The sequence below is a fragment of the Thermobia domestica genome, chromosome 15, assembly GCF_964235325.1.
Source record: "Thermobia domestica chromosome 15, izTheDome1.hap1.1, whole genome shotgun sequence".
Lineage (NCBI taxonomy): Eukaryota > Metazoa > Arthropoda > Insecta > Zygentoma > Lepismatidae > Thermobia > Thermobia domestica.
In genome coordinates, this window is record NC_137468.1 from 192032109 (window position 1) to 192056327 (window position 24219).

A 24219-nucleotide genomic window follows, 5' to 3' on the forward strand; every position below is an offset into this window, starting at 1 on the left:
CATAGTTTGCCGTATTACGGTCCCGACACACTTCCATGTATTTAGTTTTTTCTTCATTTACTTCTAAACCCATGTCCCTGCAAGCGTTTAATAAGATCTCGGCATTTCTTTCAATTGTTCTCCTATCATCCCCTATTAAATTTACATCATCAGCATGTGGCAAAACCTGGTGAATACCGTTCAACTCTAGACCCTGGTTGCTATCTTTGATTTTTCTTATAGCGTATTCCAGAACAAAGTTAAATAATAACGGCGACAACGCATCTCTTTGTTTCAGGCCACTTTCGACGTGAAAGCTCGTGGATAAAAATTTTCCTACCCGGACTTTACTTTGGGATTCATTTAAACATATCTTAATTAATCTAATTAGCTTTCTCGGTATTCCAAGTTCTGTAAGCACGTTGTATAATGTTTCTCTCCTAACCGAGTCGTACGCCTTTCTAAAATCAATAAATAGTTGATGTATCGGGGTATTGTATTCCCACTTTTTTTCGAGTATTTGGCGAATGGTAAATATTTGGTAGATAGTTGATCGATTTCGTCTAAATCCGCACTGATAATCTCCAATAATTTCATCTGCGTATGGGGTCAATCTTGCTAATAGAATATTTGAAAGTATTTTATAGGATGTTGACTGAAGAGAAATGCCTCGATAATTATTACAATCAGTTTTGTCGCCTTTTTTTGTGAATTGGAACAATGATTGATTATTTCCACTCTTGTGGCAATTCTTCCTTGTTCCAGATAAGGAGAATGAGCTTGTGTATCTTGTTCCACAATTTTTTGCCTCCAGCTAAAATTAACTCAGCCAGAATTTCATCTACACCCGGAGATTTGTGTTTCTTTAATTTCTTTATAGCGGTTTCTACTTCTATTCGGTTGGGTTCTGAAATAAACATGTGGGGTATAATATTCCCCACGCGCCTGTTAACGTTGCGGGAATTGACGCGCCTGCTTAAGGATTAACCCTTGAGGGCCTGACAAAACAATCCCCAAGCAAAGCATTTGGAATATTGGAAAGAACGGTAATTGAAATGAATATTATTTAGAGTAGTAGCCAATTAGTTGTATGTAGACACTTACCTGTAGGTCGCTGGCCGAGTGATCTCATTACAACCCCTAATTCCGCCATGGTAATTGTCCCGTCTTCATCTTTGTCGAACAGCATGAAAGCTTCTTTGAATTCTGTAAGTAGAGCAATACAGATTTATCCGCGTAGCGAACAACGAATATTTTTAAATTTTACATGTTAAGTCAGAATCATATTCTACTTAAATTTGAGGACCGTTTTAACAAAACTGAACAAACTCCATTTTGTTTTCAAAACGCGTTTTTTTAACGGATTCTTGTCCTTTAATATGAGCCTCACACAATGGCTAACAGAAAATACGACGAAACTGAATATTGGTTGTTATAAAAGGCGCCTGAATATAGCAAATTTTCACAAAACTCGAGATTTGAATTTTTTTTTAAGGTTCTACGAAACTCTTTTATACAGTATGGTTGAAACTAAGAACATATTTTTTAAAAGTCAAATTTAATAGTATTGTATTATGTAAGAAGATTTGAGATCAGGGCATAATGCCGTTTTCAAAGTACTTACTTTGCTTCACCGATAGATGTTGAGGTGCTTCAACGTGGAAAGAAAAGTGCTTCAATAAATGTTTGAAATAGGGATGGCCACAAAGATCCGGTTCCGGCGGAACCGGTTCTTGGAGATCCGGTTTTCATAACCGGTTCCGGAACCGGTTCCAGACCTGGATCCGAAAATCCGGTTCCAGAACTGGTTCTTGGGAACCGGTTCCAGAACTGGATCCGAAGAACCGGTTCCAGACCTGGATCCGAAAAAACGGTTCCGGAACGAGATCTTCTAGAACCGGATCCGTTCAGACCCGAAAACCGGTTCCACCAGGAACCGGTTCTGGCCATCCCTAGTTTGAAACACCTCAAATTTACATATACTCCAAATATAACACCTCAACGTCCATCAGTGAATCATGTAAAGCAAAAATAAAGCTAATGGCATGAAGAAGTTGATGTCTTATTTTGACAATGATTCAGAGGAAAGCAAATAGTTCTATTCAAAAGTTGTACAAGGGAACGCTACTGATACTGAAGACAAAATTCTGTACTATGAAAAACCTTTACATTAAAGGGGACTGTGTTCCTGTATTGTTTTCACACAGATTAAACATCTCAACATTCTATTATGTGCCTATTACTTCAATTGTCATTTCAATGTATAATTTTGAGTACCGTAATATGTAGAGACCGGATGTTAGGCAATATGCCTATTCTTTAATATTAAAGATATGATCAAAAATAACGTTTAAATGGGGGGTTATAGTTTCGATTTAAGCCAATTTTATTTTGCCTATTTTGCCTATTTCGACCTTTACTGCCTAAATAATTGCTTTAGTGCCTAATGTTGCCTATTCTATGCATTTTCTTCAAATTAAGCCTTCATTGGGAAAAATATAATTTATATAACATAAATAATACACACATATATGTGTATATTAGGTGTTTGTAAACACAAACACGGGGTACGTTGCAATATATATACAGAGTGAACTTCAACGATATGCTCATACTTCGGGAAGTGATTAGCGATATCAAAAGAACACAAAAAGTCCTCGTGTATTTTGTCTAATTTCGTGTTGTGTACGAGTGACAGAGTGTCAACTTGGAATCGAAAATCGAATCCTGACAATTGGAACGAAACCGAAAGATGTGCCCATACATCGAGAGGTGATTCGTGACATGAAAAGAAGACGAAAAGTCCTCTTGAATGTCAGGAATCACCTCCCGAAGTATGTGCACGCCTTTATGTCTCGTTCCAATTGTCAGGATTTGATTTTGGATTCCAAGTTCGCCCTCTGTCACTCCTACACGACGTGGAATTCGACAACATACCAAAGGACTTTTTGTCTTCTTTTGATATCATGAATCACCTTCTGACGTATGTGCACATCTTTCAGGTTCTCCCAGTATATATGGAATGCATAACAAGCTTCGTTTTTATATGTACAATAAAAGAAGATATTAACAAAGAAGTATGTTTCTATATTCTTTGAAAATTATCTATGACTTGAATCTATTTTTTAGTTATATTGAGTATTTATCTTCATTATTTTGAGTTACATTTTAGTGCCTATTTTACTGCCTATTTCTTAAATTTTTAGTGCCTATTTGCCTGCCTATTTTCCAGGTTTTTAGTGCCTAAGCATCCGGTCTCTAGTAATATGTTTCTGTTCTATTCTATTCCAGGGGCGTCATTTCGGACTTCGCTTGGGGGGGGGGCAAAAGCACCACCGACGTAAGACTTTCGCGTTTTGTACTAGTATATTAGTAGACAATCGATTAAAGTATATGTATTCCTCAAACTCTTGGGGGAGCAATTGCCCCCTCCTGCCCCCCTAAATGACGCCCCTGTTCTATTCTCTCTCTTAACGGGAGAATATATAATTGAAAGTCACAGCCACAGAGCCCAGTTGACTTCTTCACTGTTTTTGTTGTATATTAATTTGTTATAAATTATAAATATTAAAGATGGCCCGTTCCCAAGGACGAATTGGTCTGTTAGAGTTATTTTTACACTAAATTGTAATAATTACTGGAGAGTATAGGTGCCAAACACGAAAAAATCATGTAATATAATATAAACATTGTAATAAACTAAATAATGTCTAAAATTAATGTTGTTTACGAAATAAAAATTGAAAAAAATGAAGAGCATAATGCTCGTGTTCCGGACGCCATTTTCTCCCTCGATAATAGGTTTAAGATGTGAGAAACAGATTTTGTTATTGTGGAAACTTCTGTTCGTGTGTTAACTTAAAACAAAAATTAAAAAATTAATAATTCATTGTTAACTTCTTACTCTGATATTATATACTTAAGAGTCCATTGAATTTATACTTAAAATGTATATTTATAACATTTTGCTTAATAAAATAAAGATGAAACATTCACGGAAAAGTGGATATGTTGAGTTTTGTAAAAATTTGTAATTTGCAACTTTTTGTTCTTCAATCAAGTCCGTTACTGATGAACTTCAATTATTCCTTCGTCAATCCTTATCTACACGTATTAATTTTTTGAAATCTTTTGAATCAACAATATTGAGTACAACTTAAAAGAAAAAAACTCTCCTGTAAAATTTTGTAAATGGCATTTGTTGAGTTTTGTTAAAACGGTCCTAATTTATAGTTCCTTTAGGCCTACAGGAAATAAGTGTATGGCTTTCCCATTTTGAACGAGCGTTTCAGTGGCTGTATTCGTTTTTCAGTTTTTTTAACACTTTATTTAATAATGTTTTACCTTTTACAATTGACTATATTTAATTCAAAAACGACACCAAAACTGGAAGTAACAATCATATCAACGAAACGAGTACCATCAGAAGAGCCTTCTAGAATCTCAGAATAATCTACTAATATATGGCTTATTTACATACAAACTTTCTACTAATGTATGGCTTATTTACATACAAACTTTTTACTAATGTATGGCTTATTTACATACAAACTTTTTACTAATGTATGGCTTATTTACATACAAACTTTTTACTAATGTATGGCTTATTTACATACAAACTTTTTACTAATGTATGGCTTATTTACATACAAACTTTCTACTAATGTATGGCTTATTTACATACAAACTTTTTACTAATGTATGGCTTATTTACATACAAACTTTTTACTAATGTATGGCTTATTTACATACAAACTTTAACTTATATATAATTATAACTGTAAAACAATTGACATTAATACTTTATTAACGATTTTTATGTACCAAAATGCACAGAGAAAATATAAAATACAAAATGAAGATCTTCAAGAATTTGTGAAGTGTTGTACTAACTAAACGGTGCTGTAATTTTAAACTAGGAAGCAATGATATAGGCAAGATAATTAATTACACTGTAAACATTATACAGCAAAGAGATCTAAATCTGATTTAAACTTCTCACTGAGCAAAACAGTAAATTTATTGTAAAAATTAATAACGTGTTACAGTTTCGTCAACTATCTACTTCGCTTCATCAGACACTATAAATCTGTCTGACATTTATTGTAAAAATTAATAACGTGTAACAGTTTCGTCAACTATCTACTTCGCTTCATCAGACACTATAAATCTGTCTGACATTTATTGTAAAAATTAATAACGTGTAACAGTTTCGTCAACTATCTACTTCGCTTCATCAGACACTATAAATCTGTCTGACATTTATTGTAAAAATTAATAACGTGTAACAGTTTCGTCAACTATCTACTTCGCTTCATCAGACACTATAAATCTGTCTGACATTTATTGTAAAAATTAATAACGTGTAACAGTTTCGTCAACTATCTACTTCGCTTCATCAGACACTATAAATCTGTCTGACATTTATTGTAAAAATTAATAACGTGTAACAGTTTCGTCAACTATCTACTTCGCTTCATCAGACACTATAAATCTGTCTGACATTTATTGTAAAAATTAATAACGTGTAACAGTTTCGTCAACTATCTACTTCGCTTCATCAGACACTATAAATCTGTCTGACATTTATTGTAAAAATTAATAACGTGTAACAGTTTCGTCAACTATCTACTTCGCTTCATCAGACACTATAAATCTGTCTGACATTTATTGTAAAAATTAATAACGTGTAACAGTTTCGTCAACTATCTACTTCGCTTCATCAGACACTATAAATCTGTCTGACATTTATTGTAAAAATTAATAACGTGTAACAGTTCCGTCAACTATCTACTTCGCTTCATCAGACACTATAAATCTGTCTGACATTTATTGTAAAAATTAATAACGTGTAACAGTTTCGTCAACTATCTACTTCGCTTCATCAGACACTATAAATCTGTCTGACATTTATTGTAAAAATTAATAACGTGTAACAGTTTCGTCAACTATCTACTTCGCTTCATCAGACACTATAAATCTGTCTGACATTTATTGTAAAAATTAATAACGTGTAACAGTTTCGTCAACTATCTACTTCGCTTCATCAGACACTATAAATCTGTCTGACATTTATTGTAAAAATTAATAACGTGTAACAGTTTCGTCAACTATCTACTTCGCTTCATCAGACACTATAAATCTGTCTGACATTTATTGTAAAAATTAATAACGTGTAACAGTTTCGTCAACTATCTACTTCGCTTCATCAGACACTATAAATCTGTCTGACATTTATTGTAAAAATTAATAACGTGTAACAGTTTCGTCAACTATCTACTTCGCTTCATCAGACACTATAAATCTGTCTGACATTTATTGTAAAAATTAATAACGTGTAACAGTTTCGCTAACTATCCACTTGGCTTCATCAGACACTATCATAGTGTCCGATGAACTCAAGTGAATATTTGTCTCTCTTGAGATTTAAAATAAATTCACAGTTAATGTTATTTCAGTAGCCTGTGATTCCTTCCACGCTTTTCAGGGAGAGCCCTAGTTTGAATGTCACCTGCTGAAAATGCCTCAAGAGGTGAATTGTACCAAAATCAGTAATTTAACAAAACAGTTCGCGGCATTTCCCATAAACTCAAGCCATACACAGGCGTGAAATATAGATTTATTTTCTGTGAAAGACTTAGAGTATTGTATCTTAATTCGTAAGTGCACAGGTATCCAAAAAAAAAATTTCGAGTCACTGGGACGAAAAGTGAAATTCAAACAGCAGATGTCGGAAACCCTGTCTGTACGACGTCAGATATTGACATTCCCGTCAACCGCCAATCAGTGCAGAATTGTGAGGCATATCGGTCGTGTGGAAGACAGCTCTGTAGGAATTACAATCCTGAAGTAAACATGTCAGTGTCAAAGCATGTTTTACGGCCATTTTTCTTTATGAGTTCAAATTGAGCAGCAATGTTGCAGCAGCTGGTCGAAAGATATGGTCAGCTTTTGAAGAGGCATCAGTGAGCGAGTGTACAGCGCGAAAGTGGTACAGTGGAATTGCATCGGGAGGTGAGAGCCTCTAGGACAAGCCTCGAGTTAGGCGTCCATCTACACACATACTATTGACGAAGCTCTCCTGAACGAGAATCGAGCTTGATGTACATCGAGCGTGCAAGGAACTTGCACAAGAATTTGGAGTGTAAGAGGAAACCAGTCAATTCCATCTGCACAACCTTGGAAGACTTGAAAGCTCAGAAAGTTTGGATTCCTCACGTTTTGCTTGAGGAAACCAAACACCAGCGAGTTACTATTTACTCTTAATTGCTGCCATACTACAAGACAGCTCAATTCTTGGACCAGATATTGTCAAGTGACGAAAAATAGATGCTATATAGTAATCAAAAAAGAAACCAGCATTGGTCGTCTGCTGCCCTGTGGCATTTGGCCCCAAATGAAATATTCATTAACAGAAGGTACTGCTCTTTGTTTGATGGACCAGTGCTGGTATCGTGCACTTTGGATTGCTAGAGAGTGTACTTCTCCCAGTTGCAAAGCGTTGTAGCTGCACTGCGTTAGAAGCCAGCAGTAGTCAACAGGAAATGAATTATCCTACTTCAAGACAACGTCAGACCTCCTACGGCTAAACCAACTAAAGAGATGATCAACACACTTGGTTGGAGAGTTTTTCCTTACTCCCCGGACATCGCTCCATCCAACAATCGTCTGTTTTTAGCTGTATATAACCATTGTGGTGAGAAACAGTTCCGAAAACCGAGATGATGTCAAGCAGGTTATAGGATAGTTTTTTGGTTCTAACGTAAGAACAAGAATTTTACAAACGCGGTAAGCTTATGTCTCGTTGGTAACACGTAATCGAAGCTCAAGGAGACTATTTTGCTGAATAAAATGCATTAGCACGAACTTACTAACTGGGCCGTTAATTCTCACTGACATGCGGCACGAACTTTCTTGGAAATGAAATGAAATATTAAAGTCCCACGGTTATGCCGGCTAGGCTAAAGGAGACGGTGATGATGACACATGAATGAATTGGTGGAATGAAGAAAGTGGGAGAAAACGGGAGAACCCTGACACGGTATTTGTTCATCACAAATTTCCACTTGGAGCGAGCTGAGATCGAATCAAGGACCTCATGCACCAGAGGTAAATAATCTACCACTGAGCCACCGCGGCCCATGCGAACTTTCTTGGATACCTGTAGCTGATTGTTCTTGCTCAGTGGATCTTAATTTACGCTTTTAAAAATTTTCAAGTATCACATTTTTCATAAATTCATATTTTAATTATCTAAATTAGTCAAGATGGGAAACAGTATCATTAAGACCTTTTTTGTAGTACGTTTGCAACACTGAGTTATTAAAAAACAATCAAATTCCATTGCATACTGGGTTATTACATTGATTCCAATGAATTTTACTTGTAACAGGCGATGTATTATGCTGTTGTATGTAAGCTTCGTCTTCAAAATTGTTGTAACTTCTAGAAGAGTAAATGTAAATTTATATACTATAATATTTCTGGTAGAAATTGTTAGAAACTTGTGTTTGTGAAAATAAAATCGCCACCATATTACTCAGCAAATGAGATACTTCCTTCCAGGTTAAAGTGATTGGTTTGTTTATCTTCTCTTTCCAGTACCTAGGCTGAGATGAGTGAGATCCGTGCCACAGAAAGTTGTTTGGCTTATACCTGACCGATTTGGCAACGCTGTTGTTATCTGTGTACTTGCGCCAGAAACATGAAACTGGCATCGTTATCAGTGCGCTGTGTCAGCTTGCAAGTGTCCGAGCATCGTGTTGAAGATAGTAAAATGCTGCCAACAGTAAACCGTTATTCGGAAGAGTACATAGTGGAGCTTTTTCACACGCATTTTATTTTACAACTGAATAGTAAGACAGAATCGGCAAAACGTGAGGTGAGCAAACATAAAGATATCGTGAGCAGCCAATTACAAATAGGATCCATATAAAACATTCGACAACAAAAGGGGTCTGTTTGAGGTTACCAGTGAAAGCACCGCCTAAGATACTTCCGGATAATTTGTCGACTGGCAGATCAGAAGAACACACCACTGCAACGAGACATGTGCGAAAGATTAAATCTGCCCCTGTCTACTGAAAACTACAATCTTCACAAAGATGAATCCTGCCTACTTTTAGCTAGCCATCATGACTCCAATCTATCGGAAAGACATCCCTCATTTGTACAGAACTGACAAGAAACAGATGCAGATTCGCACGAATAAAATATCCACTCATTCCCTCGTGTTTTAACATGACATGAGGCAGGAAACAGGGATTCGTGCTATTCCCTTTCATGACATCTCTGTAAAAAATCTCTTTCGCCAGCACAATTGATTTCTGTGCATTTGGGCTGTTGAAACGACTTCTACAACATACAATCACTGGCTTTTGGAAATCGTGCTGGAAGTAAAGGATGAATTACCTTTACCTTCCTGTTTTATCATTACATGAAGCAGGAAACGAGAATCTATGTTATTCCCCTTAATGGCATTTCTGTTAAAAGCCCTGATACTGCACTTTTGAACTGTTAAAAAAGATTTTACAACATCCCTTTCACAACCTAAGGAAACTCTACACAAAGGAATGAGATTTAATTCCTATAGATTAAACGTAGTTTATTGCGGTGGAAATTGCGATTTCGGACGATAGTTCACAGTGATCGGGGTCCAATAGAACACCATCGGTGGTGACGTCGAAGATTTGACTAAGGTGAGCGCTCTTCAAAATCGGTCCGATACAAATCAAACAACTTTCTGTATTATTCAGGATTTTGTACCCTCAGCTGGAAATGAACCCAAGACCTAGCACTGAAAGTACACACGTTGGTTCTTTAGCCACAAAGGAGGGACTTGCAGTCGCTCGCTGAAATTAACCTTCCATCCCCACCATAATTGGAAATGAACAAAAAGGTGTTAACAACTCACAAAACAACTTAAACACATCATGAGAGTAAAGTTGCTTTTTTTAAAATCTGTTTGCACGTATTGTTCTCTTGTGCATCTGCCATACCTATTGTAGTTAACACTTTACATTTGATAGCTTACCTTAGGACCTTGTACACCAACTAAGGAAAGACACCATTGAATGTAAGCAACGAAATAATTTTACGTGGTACATTAAGAAGTTAGTTAGGAAAAGAGTGAGCTTTTGGACGTCAGAAGCGCGGAAGCACAAAAGTTGGCGAGGCGCAAAATCTCTGGCTGCCCTCTTCCACACAGCTGAAGCCTGGAACCTTCTCAGCCCCAAACTGTCCATCAATTATCTCGCAACAGCAACTACAGAATAAAACGCCAGCCCACTGCGAGGTCGGAATAAAGGGATTGGGAAAGTTCCTGAACAGGGAGTGCGGCCATGAGGAACGATAAATTGAAATTAGTATATTAGAGCAGAAAATTTAAGGTTAGCAAAGTTTCTCTAAAGTTTAATACAACATTAAAAATATATCCTATTGTATACAACTGAAATGAAATACGTAAAGCTTAGATATTTATAATACAATGACATATTGAACCATACATTTGAAATATTACATTCCATACAATATGAAAATTAATCTAAACTTACATTCTATATCTATTATAATTATCTTATTGATTTAATTTTTAAATATTTTTACTACTATAATGAGCTCAATTACTATCTTCAACTTACAGCTAGTTAACTAAATTCACATATTTCCAGATCACACAACGTTTCGCCAGATCGACGCTATTTTTTGATTTGCTCTAAACAGAGTATCAGAGTTTTATGACGGATATGAACATAGATGTCTTTGAAGTGAAGCACGGTGAAGTTCGATTTACCTTCTTACTTTAGCCCATTATGTACTACTAGCCCATCATATTAATCTACGACGCTTTGCCTCAGGTTCTAGTGGCGAACGCGTGTTTCGTGAAGGTTTGGAATATTAATAAAGCTGTAATTTGCTTGCCCGTATTAAGTTATATAGCATGCCTTACCATCGATGGAATTCATAATGTTGTAATTTGCTTGAATTTATTAAGTTACGTGTCATATTTTACCACCTCGTATAGGCTTAGAATTCATAAGGTTGTAATTTACTTGCTTGTATTAAGTCACGTATCATATTTTACCACTCTCGTACAGGTTTAGAATTCCTAATGTTGTGACTTACTTGCCTGTATTAAGTTACGTATCATATTTTACCATCTTCGTAAAGGTTTGAAATTCATAAGGTTGTAATTTACTTGCCTGTATTAAGTTACGTGACATATTTTAACATCCTTGTAAAGTTTAGAATTCGTAACGTTGTAATTTACTTACCTTTATTAAGTTACGTATCATATTTTACCACCCTCGTATAGGTTTAGAATTCATAAGGTTGTAATTTACTTGCCTGAATAAGTTACGTGTCATATTTTACCACCCTCGTACAGGCTTAGAATTCATAAGGTTTTAATTTACATGCCTGTACTATGTTATGTATCATATTTTACCACCCTCGTCCAGGTTTAGGATTCATAAGGTTGTCATTTGCTTGCCTGTATTAAGTTACGTATCATATTTTACCATCCTCGTACAGGTTTAGAATTCATAAGGTTGTGATTTACTTGCCTGTATTAAGTTACGTATCATATTTTACCACCCTCGTAGAGGTTTAGAATTCACAAGTTTGGAATTTACGTGCCTGTATTAAGTTACGTGTCATATTTTACCATCCATAAACAGGCTTAGAACTCATGAGGTTGTAATTTACTTGCCTGTATTAAATTACGTATAATGTTTTTCCACTTTCGTATAACTTTAGAATTCATAAGGTTGTAATATACTTGCCTGCATTGCGTTACGTACCACATTTTACCACCCTCGTATAAGTTTAGAATTCACATGGTTGTAATATATTTGCCTGTATTAAGTTACGTGTCCTATTTTACCACCCTCGTACAGGTTTAGAATTCGTAAGGTTGTAATTTACGTGCCTGTATTAAGTTACGTATCATATTTTACCACCTTATCGGTTTGGAATTCATAAGGTTGTAATTTGCTTGCCCGTATTAAGTTTCGTATCACATTTCACCACCCTCGTACAGGTTTAGAATTCGTAAGATTGTAATTTACTTGCGTGTATTAAGTTACGTATCATATATTACCACCTACGTACAGGTTTAGAATTCATAAAGTTGTAATATTCTTGCCAGTATTACGTTACGTATCACATTTTATTACCCTCGTATAGGTTTAGAATTCATAACGTTGTAATGTACTTCCCTGTATTAAATTACGTATCATATTTTACCACCACCCTCGCATGGATTTGAAATTCATAAGGTTGTATTTTATTGCCTGTATCAAGTTACGTATCGTATTTTACCACCTTATTGGCTTGGAATTCATAAGGTTGTAATTTACTTGCCCATATTAAATTACGTATCACATTTTACCACCCTCGTACAGGTTTAGAATTCATAAGATTGTAATTTGCTTGCTGTATTAAGTTACGTATCATATTTTACCACCTACGTACAGGTTTAGAATTCATAAGATTGTAATATGCTTGCCCGAATTAACTTACCTATCATATTTTACCACCCTCATACAGATTTAGAATTCATAAGTTTGTAATTTACTTGCCTGTATTAAATATCGTATTATATTTTGCCTCCCTGGTACAAGTTTAGATTTCGTAAGGTTCCAATTTACTTGCCTGTATTACGTTACGTATCATACTTTACCACCCTTGTACAGCTTTAGAATTCATAAGGTTGTAATTTACTTGACTGTATTACGTTACGTGACACATTTTAACATCCTCGTAAAGTTTAGAATTCATAATGTTGTAATTTACTTGCTTGTACTAAGTTACATATCATATTTTACCACCCTCGTAAGGTTTAGAATTCATAAGGTTGTAATTTACTTGCCTGTATTATGTTACGTAACATATTTTACCACCCTCGTACAGGCTTAGAGTTCATAAAGTTGTAATTTACTTGCCTGTGTTACGTTACGTAACATATTTTACCACCCTCGTAAGGTTTAGGATTCATAAGGTTGTCATTTGCTTGCCTGTATTAAGTTACGTATCATATTTTAGTACGCTCTTACAGGTTTAGAATTCATAAGGTTGGAATTTACGTGCCGGTTTTAAGTTACATGTTACATTTTACCACCCACGTAAGGGCTTAGAATTCATAAGGTTGTAATTTACTTGCCTGTATTAAGTTACGTATCTTATTTTACCACCCTCGTATAGGTTTAGAGTTCATAAGGTTCTTATTTGCTTGCCTGTATTAAGTTATGTATCATATTTTACCATCCTCGTATGGGTTTGGAATTCATAACGTTGTAATTTGTTTCCCTGTATTAAGTTATGTATCACATTTTGCAACCCTCGTATAGGTTTGGAGTTGATAAGGTGGTAATTTGCTTTCCAGTATTAACCCAGTTATGCTTGAAAAAATTCTACTATTAATTGTTTTAATCTTTTTTATTTTAACTGATATTACTGCCTTATGACGAAAAAAAGTTGAAAAAGATGATGCCCCACTTCCAGTTTCACCGGGAGGGAGTGTGCTTTAAAAAGGGCCAGTAGAAAGCACATTGGATTGATGGAGCATAGACGGGGACGCCTTAAAGTCAGTATTGCAGAGTGTCCTTTTAAAAGGACGGTAGGCATATCTGGGTTAAGTTACGTATCATATTTTACGACCCTCGTATATGTTTGGAATTCACAAGGCTGTAATTTACTTGTTTGTATTATGTTACTTAACATATTTTACCACCCTCATATAGGTTTGGAATTCATAAGGTTGTAATGTGCTTCAGGTATTAAGTTACGTATCATATTTTACCACCCTCGTATAATTTTGAAATTCATAAGGTTGTAATACGGTTCTTTTTATTTAGTTACGTATCACATTTTTCTACCCTTGTATACTTTTCGAATTCATAAGATTGTAATTTGCTTCCGGTATTAAGATACGTATTATATTTTACCACCCTCCTATAGGTTTGGAATTCATAACGTTGTAATGTACTTCCCTGTATTAAGTTACTTATCATATTTTACCACCCTCGTATAGGTTTGGAATTCACAAGGCTGTGATTTTCTTGCCTGTATTAAGTTACGTATCATATTTTACCACCCTCGTATAGATTTAGCATTCATAAGGTTGTAATTTGCTTCTTTGTATTAAGTTATGTATCATATTTTACCACCCTCATATATGTTTAGAATTCATAAGGTTGTAATTTGCTTCCTGTATTAAGTTACGTATCATATTTTACCACACTCGTATAGGTTTCGAATTCATAAGGTTGTAAATTGCTTCTTTGTATTAAGTTACGTATCATATTTTACCACCCTCGTATAGGTTTAGAATTCATAAGATTGTAATTTGCTTCTTTGTATTAAGTTACGTATCATATTTTACCACCCTCGTATAGGTTTAAAATTCATAAGATTGTAATTTACTTCCTGTATTAATTTACGTATCATACATTACCACCCTTCTACAGGTTTAGAACTCATAAGGTTATAATTTGCTTCCTGTATTAAGTTACGTATCATATTTTACCAGCCTCGTATATGTTTAGAATTCATAAGGTTGTAAATTCCTTCTTCGTATTAAATTATGTATCATATTTTACCACCCTCGTATAGGTTTAGAATTCATAAGGTTGTAATTTGCTTCTTTGTATTAAGTTACGTATCATATTTTACCACCCTCGTATAGGTTTAGAATTCATAAGGTTATAATTTGCTTCCTGTATTAAGTTACGTATCATATTTTACCACCCTCGTATAGGTTTAGAATTCATAAGGTTGTAAATTGCTTCTTTGTATTAAGTTACGTATCATATTTTACCACCCTCGTATAGGTTTAAAATTCATAAGATGGTAATTTGCTTCTTTGTATTAAGTTACGTATCATCTTTTACCACCCTCGTATACGTTTAGAATTCATAAGGTTGTAATTTGCTTCCTGTATTAAGTTACATATCATATTTTACCATCCTCGTATAGGTTTAGAATTCATAAGGTTTTAAATTGCTTCTTTGTATTAAATTACGTATCATATTTTACCACCCTTCTACAGGTTTAGAATTCATAAGATTGTAAATTGCTTCTTTGTATTAAGTTACGTATCATATTTTACCACCCTCGTATACGTTTAGAATTCATAAGGTTGTAAATTGCTTCTTTGTATTAAGTTACGTATCATATTTTACCACCCTCGTATAGGTTTAGAATTCATAAGGTTGTAAATTGCTTCTTTGTATTAAGTTACTTATCATATTCTACCACCCTCGTATAGGTTTAAAATTCATAAGATGGTAATTTGTTTCTTTGTATTAAGTTACGTATCATTTTTACCACCCTCGTATAGGTTTAGAATTCATAAGGTTGTAATTTGCTTCTTTGTATTAAGTTACGTATCATATTCTACCACCCTTGTACAGGTTTAGAATTCATAAGGTTATAATTTGCTTCCTGTATTAAGTTACGTATCATATTTTACCACCCTCGTATGTGTTTAGAATTCATAAGGTTGTAAATTGCTTCTTTGTATTAAGTTACGTATCATATTTTACCACCCTCGTATAGGTTTAGAATTCATAAGATTGTAATTTGCTTCTTTGTATTAAGTTACGTATCATATTTTACCACCCTCGTATAGGTTTAAAATTCATAAGATTGTATTTTCTTCCTGTATTAATTTACGTATCCTACATTACCACCCTTGTATAGGTTTAGAATTCATAAGGTTGTAAATTCCTTCTTTGTATTAAGTTACGTATCATTTTTTACCACCCTCGTATAGGTTTAGAATTCATAAGGTTGTAAATTGCTTCTTTGTATTAAGTTACGTATCATATTCTACCACCCTTGTACAGGTTTAGAATTCATAAGGTTATAATTTGCTTCCTGTATTAAGTTACGTATCATATTCTACTACCCTCGTATAGGTTTAGAATTCATAAGATTGTAATTTGCTTCTTTGTATTAAGTCACGTACCATACTTTAGCACCCTTGTACAGGTTCAGAATTCATAAGGTTATAATTTGTTTTCCGTATTAAGTTACGTATCATATTTTACGATCCTCGTATAGGTTTTGAATTCATAAGGTTGTAAATTTCTCCTTTGTATTAAGTTACGTATCATATTTTACCACCCTCGTATAGGTTTAGAATTCATAAGGTTGTAATTTGCTTCTTTGTATTAAGTTACGTATCATACATTACCACCCTTGTACAGGTTTAGAATTCATAAGGTTATAATTTGCTTCCTGTATTAAGTTACGTATCATGTTTCTCCATCCTCGTATAGACATAAGGTATTGTGCAGCCATTTCACTTTTATGCAAGAGACCAATGTTAGTTTGAATTATTATTTAAAACCCACAGACTGAATAAAGGGGTCGAAAATTGAAGAATAAAAATCACTGTTGGATAAGCACCTTGGTGACATGAAGCAAGTTAATACTCAATATAATTGTACCTTGCAAGTGATAATAATAAAGACGAAATTTGTGATTAGTGTTTAATAAATCTAAAATGAAATAGGCCGTTACGTGTATGTCGAAAATCTTACTTGTTCTTGTATAGATATTTTCATTGAGTTTCGTGATATGAAATTCAAGGAGGAATATGTATTTACTGCCAGTTAATATTTTAAAGCAACTTGAGAGAAAGGTGGGCGTTCTGAATTCAACCCGTTTACTTTTATGCTGTGAGTATGTTCACGCATAACTCTGACATAAATGCAACGATTTTCTTATTTCAACCCATTTATTTGTATGTTCTCTGTATGTTCATGCATAACTTTGATAAAAATTCGATTTTCTGAATAATAAATAATGAATTTAATAAAGAATTGAATGCCATACAATGAAAATGCAGTATTGCATTTTTCTCTTGTCTGACTACACAGTAAAAAATGATTGTGTTAGTTTAACTCAATTTTAACACAGGGCAGTGGTTCCAGCGTGACTACCACTATGCGGTGTTAGTTCAACACAGACCTCGTGGTGTTGGCGTTTAACACAGGGGATGTGTTGCGTCTTTAACACACAACCGGTGTTGAGTGGTGTTAAATTCGGATCAGTGTTAGTATTTTCGGTGTTGATTCAACACCATGTCAGAGTCGGTGGGGTGGAGAAAAGTGTAGAGTGTTACTTGTGGCGGTGTTGCACCAACACGAAGAAAGTAAAACAGTGTGTAGTGTGTTAATTATTTTGTGTTAATGTTACACTATGTCAAGTATCAATATAACACAGTCCCTCTGTTACTTCAACATCATTTTCTTATTATTTTAACACACAATCTGTGTCATAATTCAAGGTCGGACCACCAGATTAACACCGTTTTTGGTGTTAGTTCGACCCCACTCCTGTGTTACTATCACACCTATTTCAGTGTTGAAATAACTCCGTGTGCGGTGTTGATGGAACTATTTTTCTGTGTTGGAAAAGCTTGTGGTGTGCATGCTTACGATTATCGAAGATTCTAGTTTTAAAATAAGAATAGTAAACTACAGAACACTTCATTTAGAAAATCTTCGTAAGTCGTCCTCCCAAACACTTATTGTAAAATATTTCTTAATGATTCGAAACACAATCTTCACCAACAACTTGTTCAAGAATGATAGGAAACTCTTACCTATATCCTTATAGTATGTTTGCTCTTACTCGTGTTTCTACTGGCTTTCCACCATTTTGGAAACAGTCCCTGTTATTGACTAGTGAGCTCTAGTGCAGTATACAGGTGACACAGTAATACGGTGTTGTTTCTCGCTGTTGACATATTTCTTCAGAAACATTATGTAAAACAATTGAGAACACATCGCACGGTTTGCTCGTTGAAATTTTGCGTATACCTGGATTTGTTTAAGTATTTCTTTCTATTGTGTTTGTCTGTAGCTTCAATCCTTTAGCCTTTACAATTAGATGCCAACATATTTGGCAATCACGCAGAAAACAACACCGAAGATTTTACACTTGAGTTAATTTAATACACAGGCTGTGTGTCATTTCAACTACCGGCATTTGACACACAACTCGAAATGGAGAGTGAGTTGTTCTAAGCCTCTGTTTGTGTTATATTTTAACACAATCGTCTTAACGCATAAGCATGTCGTTGAAATAACACAACGATTTTTTACAGTGTACAGACACTATGCACCTCGATAGATAGAAAGTCATTCGACAAAGATATTCTTGCAGGCTTTCCCCTCCAATTTTTGCCAGAGTCTTGTTTCGTATCCCGCCCGACTAAGGAGTTGTTTGTTTCTGTGTAATATTGTTGGAGAAAGAAACACTTCTCTTACGAAACCTAAGGGGAGAGGGAGCTCCGAATTCTGTGTTTGCCCTGGGTGACACAAACTCTAGTTGTGTGTGGGGCTAGGTGTAGCTATGAAGAAGGAAGAAAATCGGGATCCGGTCTCCCCAAACGGCCCCTCAGACGAACCTAAGGGGTTCATCTGTTTTATGTTTATTATTTTTTTTAATGCTTACGGCAAATAAAGAATGTTTATAATAGAATGTGAAAGAAGAACCACTTAAAAAAAATCACGTCTACATGTTAAAATAATTAACACAGCTGAAATTAATTATCTACTTTGTTCTCTAATTTACCTAACTGGATGAACACAGTCACAAAATTGTTACTATGCTATTGCAAAACAGTGAAATGAAATGAAATCTTTGAGTTTTACGTCCCACGTTTATGCCGGTTAGGCTAAAGGAGACGGTGATGATGAGAGATGAATGAAATGGTGGAATGAAGAAAGTGGGAGGAAACGGGAGAACGCCGAGAAAACCCACGCACACGGTGTTTGTCCACCACAAAGTTCACTTGGAGGGGGCTGGGATCGAACCCGGAACCCCAAGCACCAGAGGTGAACGCTCTACCACTGAATCATCGTGGCCCCAATATTGCAAAACAGTGTCTGAGTTTAATATTTTTACTTCGAAATGAAAATGAAATGATTTTTTTTTTAAAGTTTAACGTCCAGCATTATGTTCTTTAGGCTAAGAGAGACGATTATTAAAGCAAGGGAATGATGTGGAAAGAATTAGTGGAATGTGAATGTGGGAGGAAACGGGAGTACCCCGAGAAAACCCTAGAACACGATGTTGTACACCATAAACTTACTTGGCCGGGGATGGAACCAGGGACCCTACATATCAGAGGTAAGCTTTTTACCACTGAGCGACCGTGCCCCCTGCGTTTTTTACCTCAAGTTTTCTTTTAAACCATATAAATGCACTGAAGCAAATTCACTTTCATGAACAGTTTTTCTTTCCTTGTAAATTGCTTATTTATACAGTTCACACAAGTCGTGGCCCTAGTTTCACACACTATCAAAATGGTTTCATACTTGGGAATATAATGATAATAATAGTAATTGTAGTAATAGTAGTAATAGTAGTAATAATAGTAGTAATAATGATAGTAATAGTAATTCACTCCTATGTAGCTATATGTGTAATATGGAGAGCTATGTATATATGGTAAGTTATTAATACTGTCACATTGTTAATTAAATCCTTTAGTTAGAAAGAGTTCATGCCCCATCAACTGTACAGTATAAAGATCTGGTTTAGGCAGGGTAGTGAAATGTTACGTGTACGTTGAGTTGCATCCGTCCAGGCGTTTGTAGCATTAGCACATGTGTCCGATACGACCATATAGAATTATAGTAGCCAAATTGTTCATATTTTTATGCTGGTGACTGTACAACCTCCGATCCGCAATTCAAGAATGTCATCACACACCCCAAACAAGAATTCTGTATACATCACTTGATTGTGCTATATTTTTTAAAAAATAAATTTTGGAAGAAACTTTATTTTATTCCCATAAGAATTTATTGAATTTCCAAAATTTAAAGAAAAGAAGTTTGTTTATATAGCTAAATATCAATATTACCTGGTAGACATGTTTATTCGTGTATTATGTGTACGTAAAACTTTATAGAAAATTGTCCTTGTCTTGTACCATTATTATTACAAGTTCATTGTTTTATTGATTCAAAAATGGACCATTTTGTAACAGGATTTCTCTCCAAGGCATTAATTAGCCTCAAGTAACAGTATAAGCCAGGAATGCAAATAAGCAACAAAATTTTACTAGTCCAAGAAAAAAGCTACTAGCCCACATCCCACAATAGAAATCATTTACTTACCTTTCAAATAAATAATAGTGATATTAAAAACTCGCCCGCACCGATGAATCACTCGCCCGGGGCGAGTGGCTATTTGCATCCCTGGTATAAGCAATTTCCCTACTAAAAAGAAATGTGTTTGATGCAATTTGCGCCAAATAATCTTGTACTACATACTCGTAATACATAATATGTACTACATATATATTGTTCTAGAGTTGGAATAATGAATATCATGTTTTATTACCTGCTACTTGATCTTCTGTAAGCCCATACTCCGTCTGGAAAGACAAAGATACAAATAAATTAGTTTGATTTTTAGCTTTAAAGAAGTGAAAAAATTGTAAGATTAAATAAAATCCAATTAGAAAATTCAGATTAATTTGGCAAAATTTAAGATCAAAAATTTTCCCTAACGTCTCTATATTTATCCTGCATTCCACAAAATTGGAAAAGATTATTTTTTAATTTCAATTTTACCAAGTGAAATATACATTTAAATTATAATAGTAATAAAAATAATCTATACTATTATATTGTCAAGGATGGTAATATTTTAATATCTCAAAATAATAATATTGGAGATATTGTATATCTTAAATTTTCAGTTTTTTAAGACTTTCAAAGATTATTTTTGTTTTGGTATTTCAGTTTCATAAAATACAGTTTGTGAATGTTGTTAATGCTGTAAATTGTTTGAAATGTTTTCTGTGAATGTAAGATTTTTTTTTTGGTAATTTTATGTTTTGTTGTCAACACAAACACATTACATCGGACAGCTTTACACATAAATTATGTAAAATTCAGAGTGTTGACATGACGCTCAATCTTTAAGAAAAATTGGTTGACTAAGATATCTTCAGAGCAATCTCATACGCACGTGTAATGATTTCAGCTCAAATTTTGGGATTCGCGAGCTGCAGTGCAAGCATCTTTGTTGTTTAAATACTTTAGTTTCGTTACAGTCAGACAGAATTAGAGACCTGGTTGGAGTCAAACTTGAAGAGATAACGTCGATAGTCAACGATAGTTAGTACACTGTGAATCTTAGTCGCAGTCGGTCATCGAGATTTAAAATCAAACACTTATAAAGTTATTCAAATAAGACTGTTTGTGTGTATATCAGATATACTTGCGCTCAGCAAGTGGACTTCTGGGTTTGGGCTGTCATCGTCATCTATGTTAGATATGATTCAGTTAACCTCTCGTCTTTTAGCCTGAGAATTGTTAAACACTTTTGACTTAAATAACAGACATTCATTACACAAACACACACTTAGACATAATAGAATGAGTCGAAATACGTGTTAACTATTACATTAAATTGTGTTCCTCATTTACGCACACGGTTCTGTTTTGCTGACTCAAAACAATGGTGAAGATCCGCAAAAATACCTCATAGCACATTTTAGGTGTGTTTTTTTTTTAAAAAAATAGCAATATAGGTGATGTAAGTTGTACCGCTACCTTGAGCTAATGCTACCAATCTGGGTCTATTGAAAGTACTCTATTACTAGAAATACTACATTCTCAAATAAAGTTTAAAGGAGTAACAACCCAAGTTGACAATATAAAGAAAAATTGAATACTTCATCAATCCATAGGCCACACTACTGTAACTACAAATGTGCAATTTGGATAGAATACTCCCTATGAGACTAAAAGAAAGGGATAAGAAAGCATTTAAAAAATACATATAATAAAAGGGGATAATGGAAGTTGTTTTCTTGGAGGAGGACACTAGGCACGTAGACAGGATTTCTTAATATCCGTGACATGAAATACTGTGGTTATCACACCAGTGGCTCGATCATTATAAATAGAGCAACCCATATTATGTTTTATTTTTTGCTTAATTATGCTTTATATTTTTCCAAATTATGGTTTATTATACTTTATTGTTAATTTCAATTATCGTTTAACATAAATCGTGTATAAGGTATAATATTTACTATACATTAAATATTCTAAATATATTGATCCATTAATAAATATTTTATGCAACAAGTTTCTTTCATATTTAATGCACTTTCTACTTAATGCACTTATAAAGAGATATGCTTTACTCGAGTCAGATTTTTCATCACTTGTGTGCGCCTTAGAGGTGCATATATACAGAAAGGGAAAGTAAAAGATGTCACCAAAAGTGCTCAAGTTCAAGAGGTACACATGCGGAGTTCTTGTGCACGTTTTGTGCATTTCGAATCATCATATATAACTGCGCAGTTACACTTAGAATAAAACTATTGTTTATTCATTGTTGGCGAAAAGTTTTCTTCTTCTTTCCCTTTTTTTCTTTTCTCCACTTCAAAAGATTACACCGAAAAGTTTACATAAATAAAAATAAGCTTTTCATTGTTGCATTGTTGTTTTCAAAGGTTTTGCACTGTAAATATTGGTTTTAAAAAATATTAATACAGTTTGTTAAACTTGCAGTTAAACAGAATTGTCCAAGAATTGTTCTAATAGAATTTTCCAAGAATTGTTCTATATATTTTAAAATATGCTTTGTGCCTTTTTTCCAAAATTATACTTTTAAAAGTGCATTATGCTTTATTATGCTTTAGTTTCTTCTGGACCCTTAGACAACCACAACCATGTTGAAGGTACCAACCATATGTGTAAATTGTTGTTATGCTTTTTATGCTTTTGGGTTGCCCTAATTAAAAACTATTTTCTGTCAACATATATTCGTTTGTTTAGCCAGGATTTCATAATGGGGGGCGTGACATGAAATACTGTGGTTATTACACCAAAAGCTCGATTAATTTAAATTATTTTACTGGCAACATATAATGGTTTCTTAGGACAATAAAATGAAGATATATATATAGTATTTTAACAACAAACTATGAAGAAATCTCGAGTAAAAGGATATTAAAAAAAGGATTGAAAGAGATTTTACAATATCTACGTTCCCTCCTATGTTCTTTCAAATATAACAATTTTCATTTCATTATCACGTCAACTATTAGAAAAGTACATATCCACTATTATTAAAAGTACATATTCAATAATGTCTTGTAAAATATTTATATCTGCGTTTCTTTCTCTGTTGAATCAAATGTCAAACACAACTTTCTTTCCAAATAATTGTTTGTTTTTATTATTGCGCCAACTATTGTCTGTTCTAAATGACAGGTTTAAGAAGCAGTAGAAAACTGTTTTTGAAATAACATGTTTGATACTGCAAAGAAGTAATGACGAAAAATTATGGTAAAAATGTCCACACCATTACAGAACGGCACTATTTTCGAAACCCTGAAATTTCCCTGGGGAACAATATCTCAGGATCCCTAAAGTTAGGGACATAAAACTTAGATTATAAGTTCCACTTTAAAATTGACCAATCAGATGTTTCGAAAATTCCGCTCCAGAAAGAAAGGAGGGCAATAATATTTAAATTTTATATTCTTGTTCAGAAATGTCCAAAATGAAAAACTCGTTTAAATTAGAGATGTAACATTTTTTTAAAAAAATATCCAATTTAAAATAAGGAAATGCGTATATTTTAACGATTTTCAAAATTCCGCTTCCTATATGATGAAAAGTGGCAATTTTTATAGTATTCAAATTTCAGATACTTTATTCAAAAAATACTCCGTGTAAAGATGGAACATGTAGATGTTCATTACCCTTAAGAATGCCATCTATTGCGACAGCGATTAATCGATAAGTACTATTACATGTAAGTGGAAGGAGGAAACACTACATTTGAATCAGATTCTATTAAGATAATTAGTGTTTTAGTCCATTGTCAACGGTGCTCGCGCCCTCTACAATTAATGCAAAATTTATTTCTGTTTGTTAACATCTGATGTTGTTATCTCTTTCTAGCGTTGTAACTTATCTATCCTACCCAAATATGAGAAGTTCTGGTCTAAAAATTTTGTTCTAATAATGTAGTTGCTGTATACAAAATATTGCGAACGAAAAAGTTGAATTATGATAATTAGAGCAACACAAAAGCATAAAAAGCATAACAGCAATTTACACATATGGTTGGTACCTTGAACATGGTTGTGGTTGTCTAAGGGTCCAGAAAAAACTAATGTTAGAAGCATAGTAAAGCATAATTTTGGAATATAAAGCATAAAGCATAATTTAAATATATATAGAA

The 24219-nt window shown here is 34.1% G+C and overlaps 1 protein-coding gene across 3 annotated transcripts in view; it reads right to left on the reverse strand.

Moving 5' to 3' along the window:
- The window catches only part of LOC145671429 (calmodulin-like), a 592217-nt gene that overhangs the window by 54074 nt on the left and 513924 nt on the right, over positions 1-24219 (reverse strand). For all 3 annotated transcript variants that reach the window (XM_081740612.1, XM_081740613.1, XM_081740614.1), the window contains 2 exons: positions 20347-20380; positions 1084-1185 (listed from right to left, as the gene is read on the reverse strand). In XM_081740612.1, coding sequence (XP_081596738.1) covers positions 1084-1185; positions 20347-20380 — 136 coding nt within the window. The remainder of the gene's footprint in view (positions 1-1083; positions 1186-20346; positions 20381-24219) is intronic.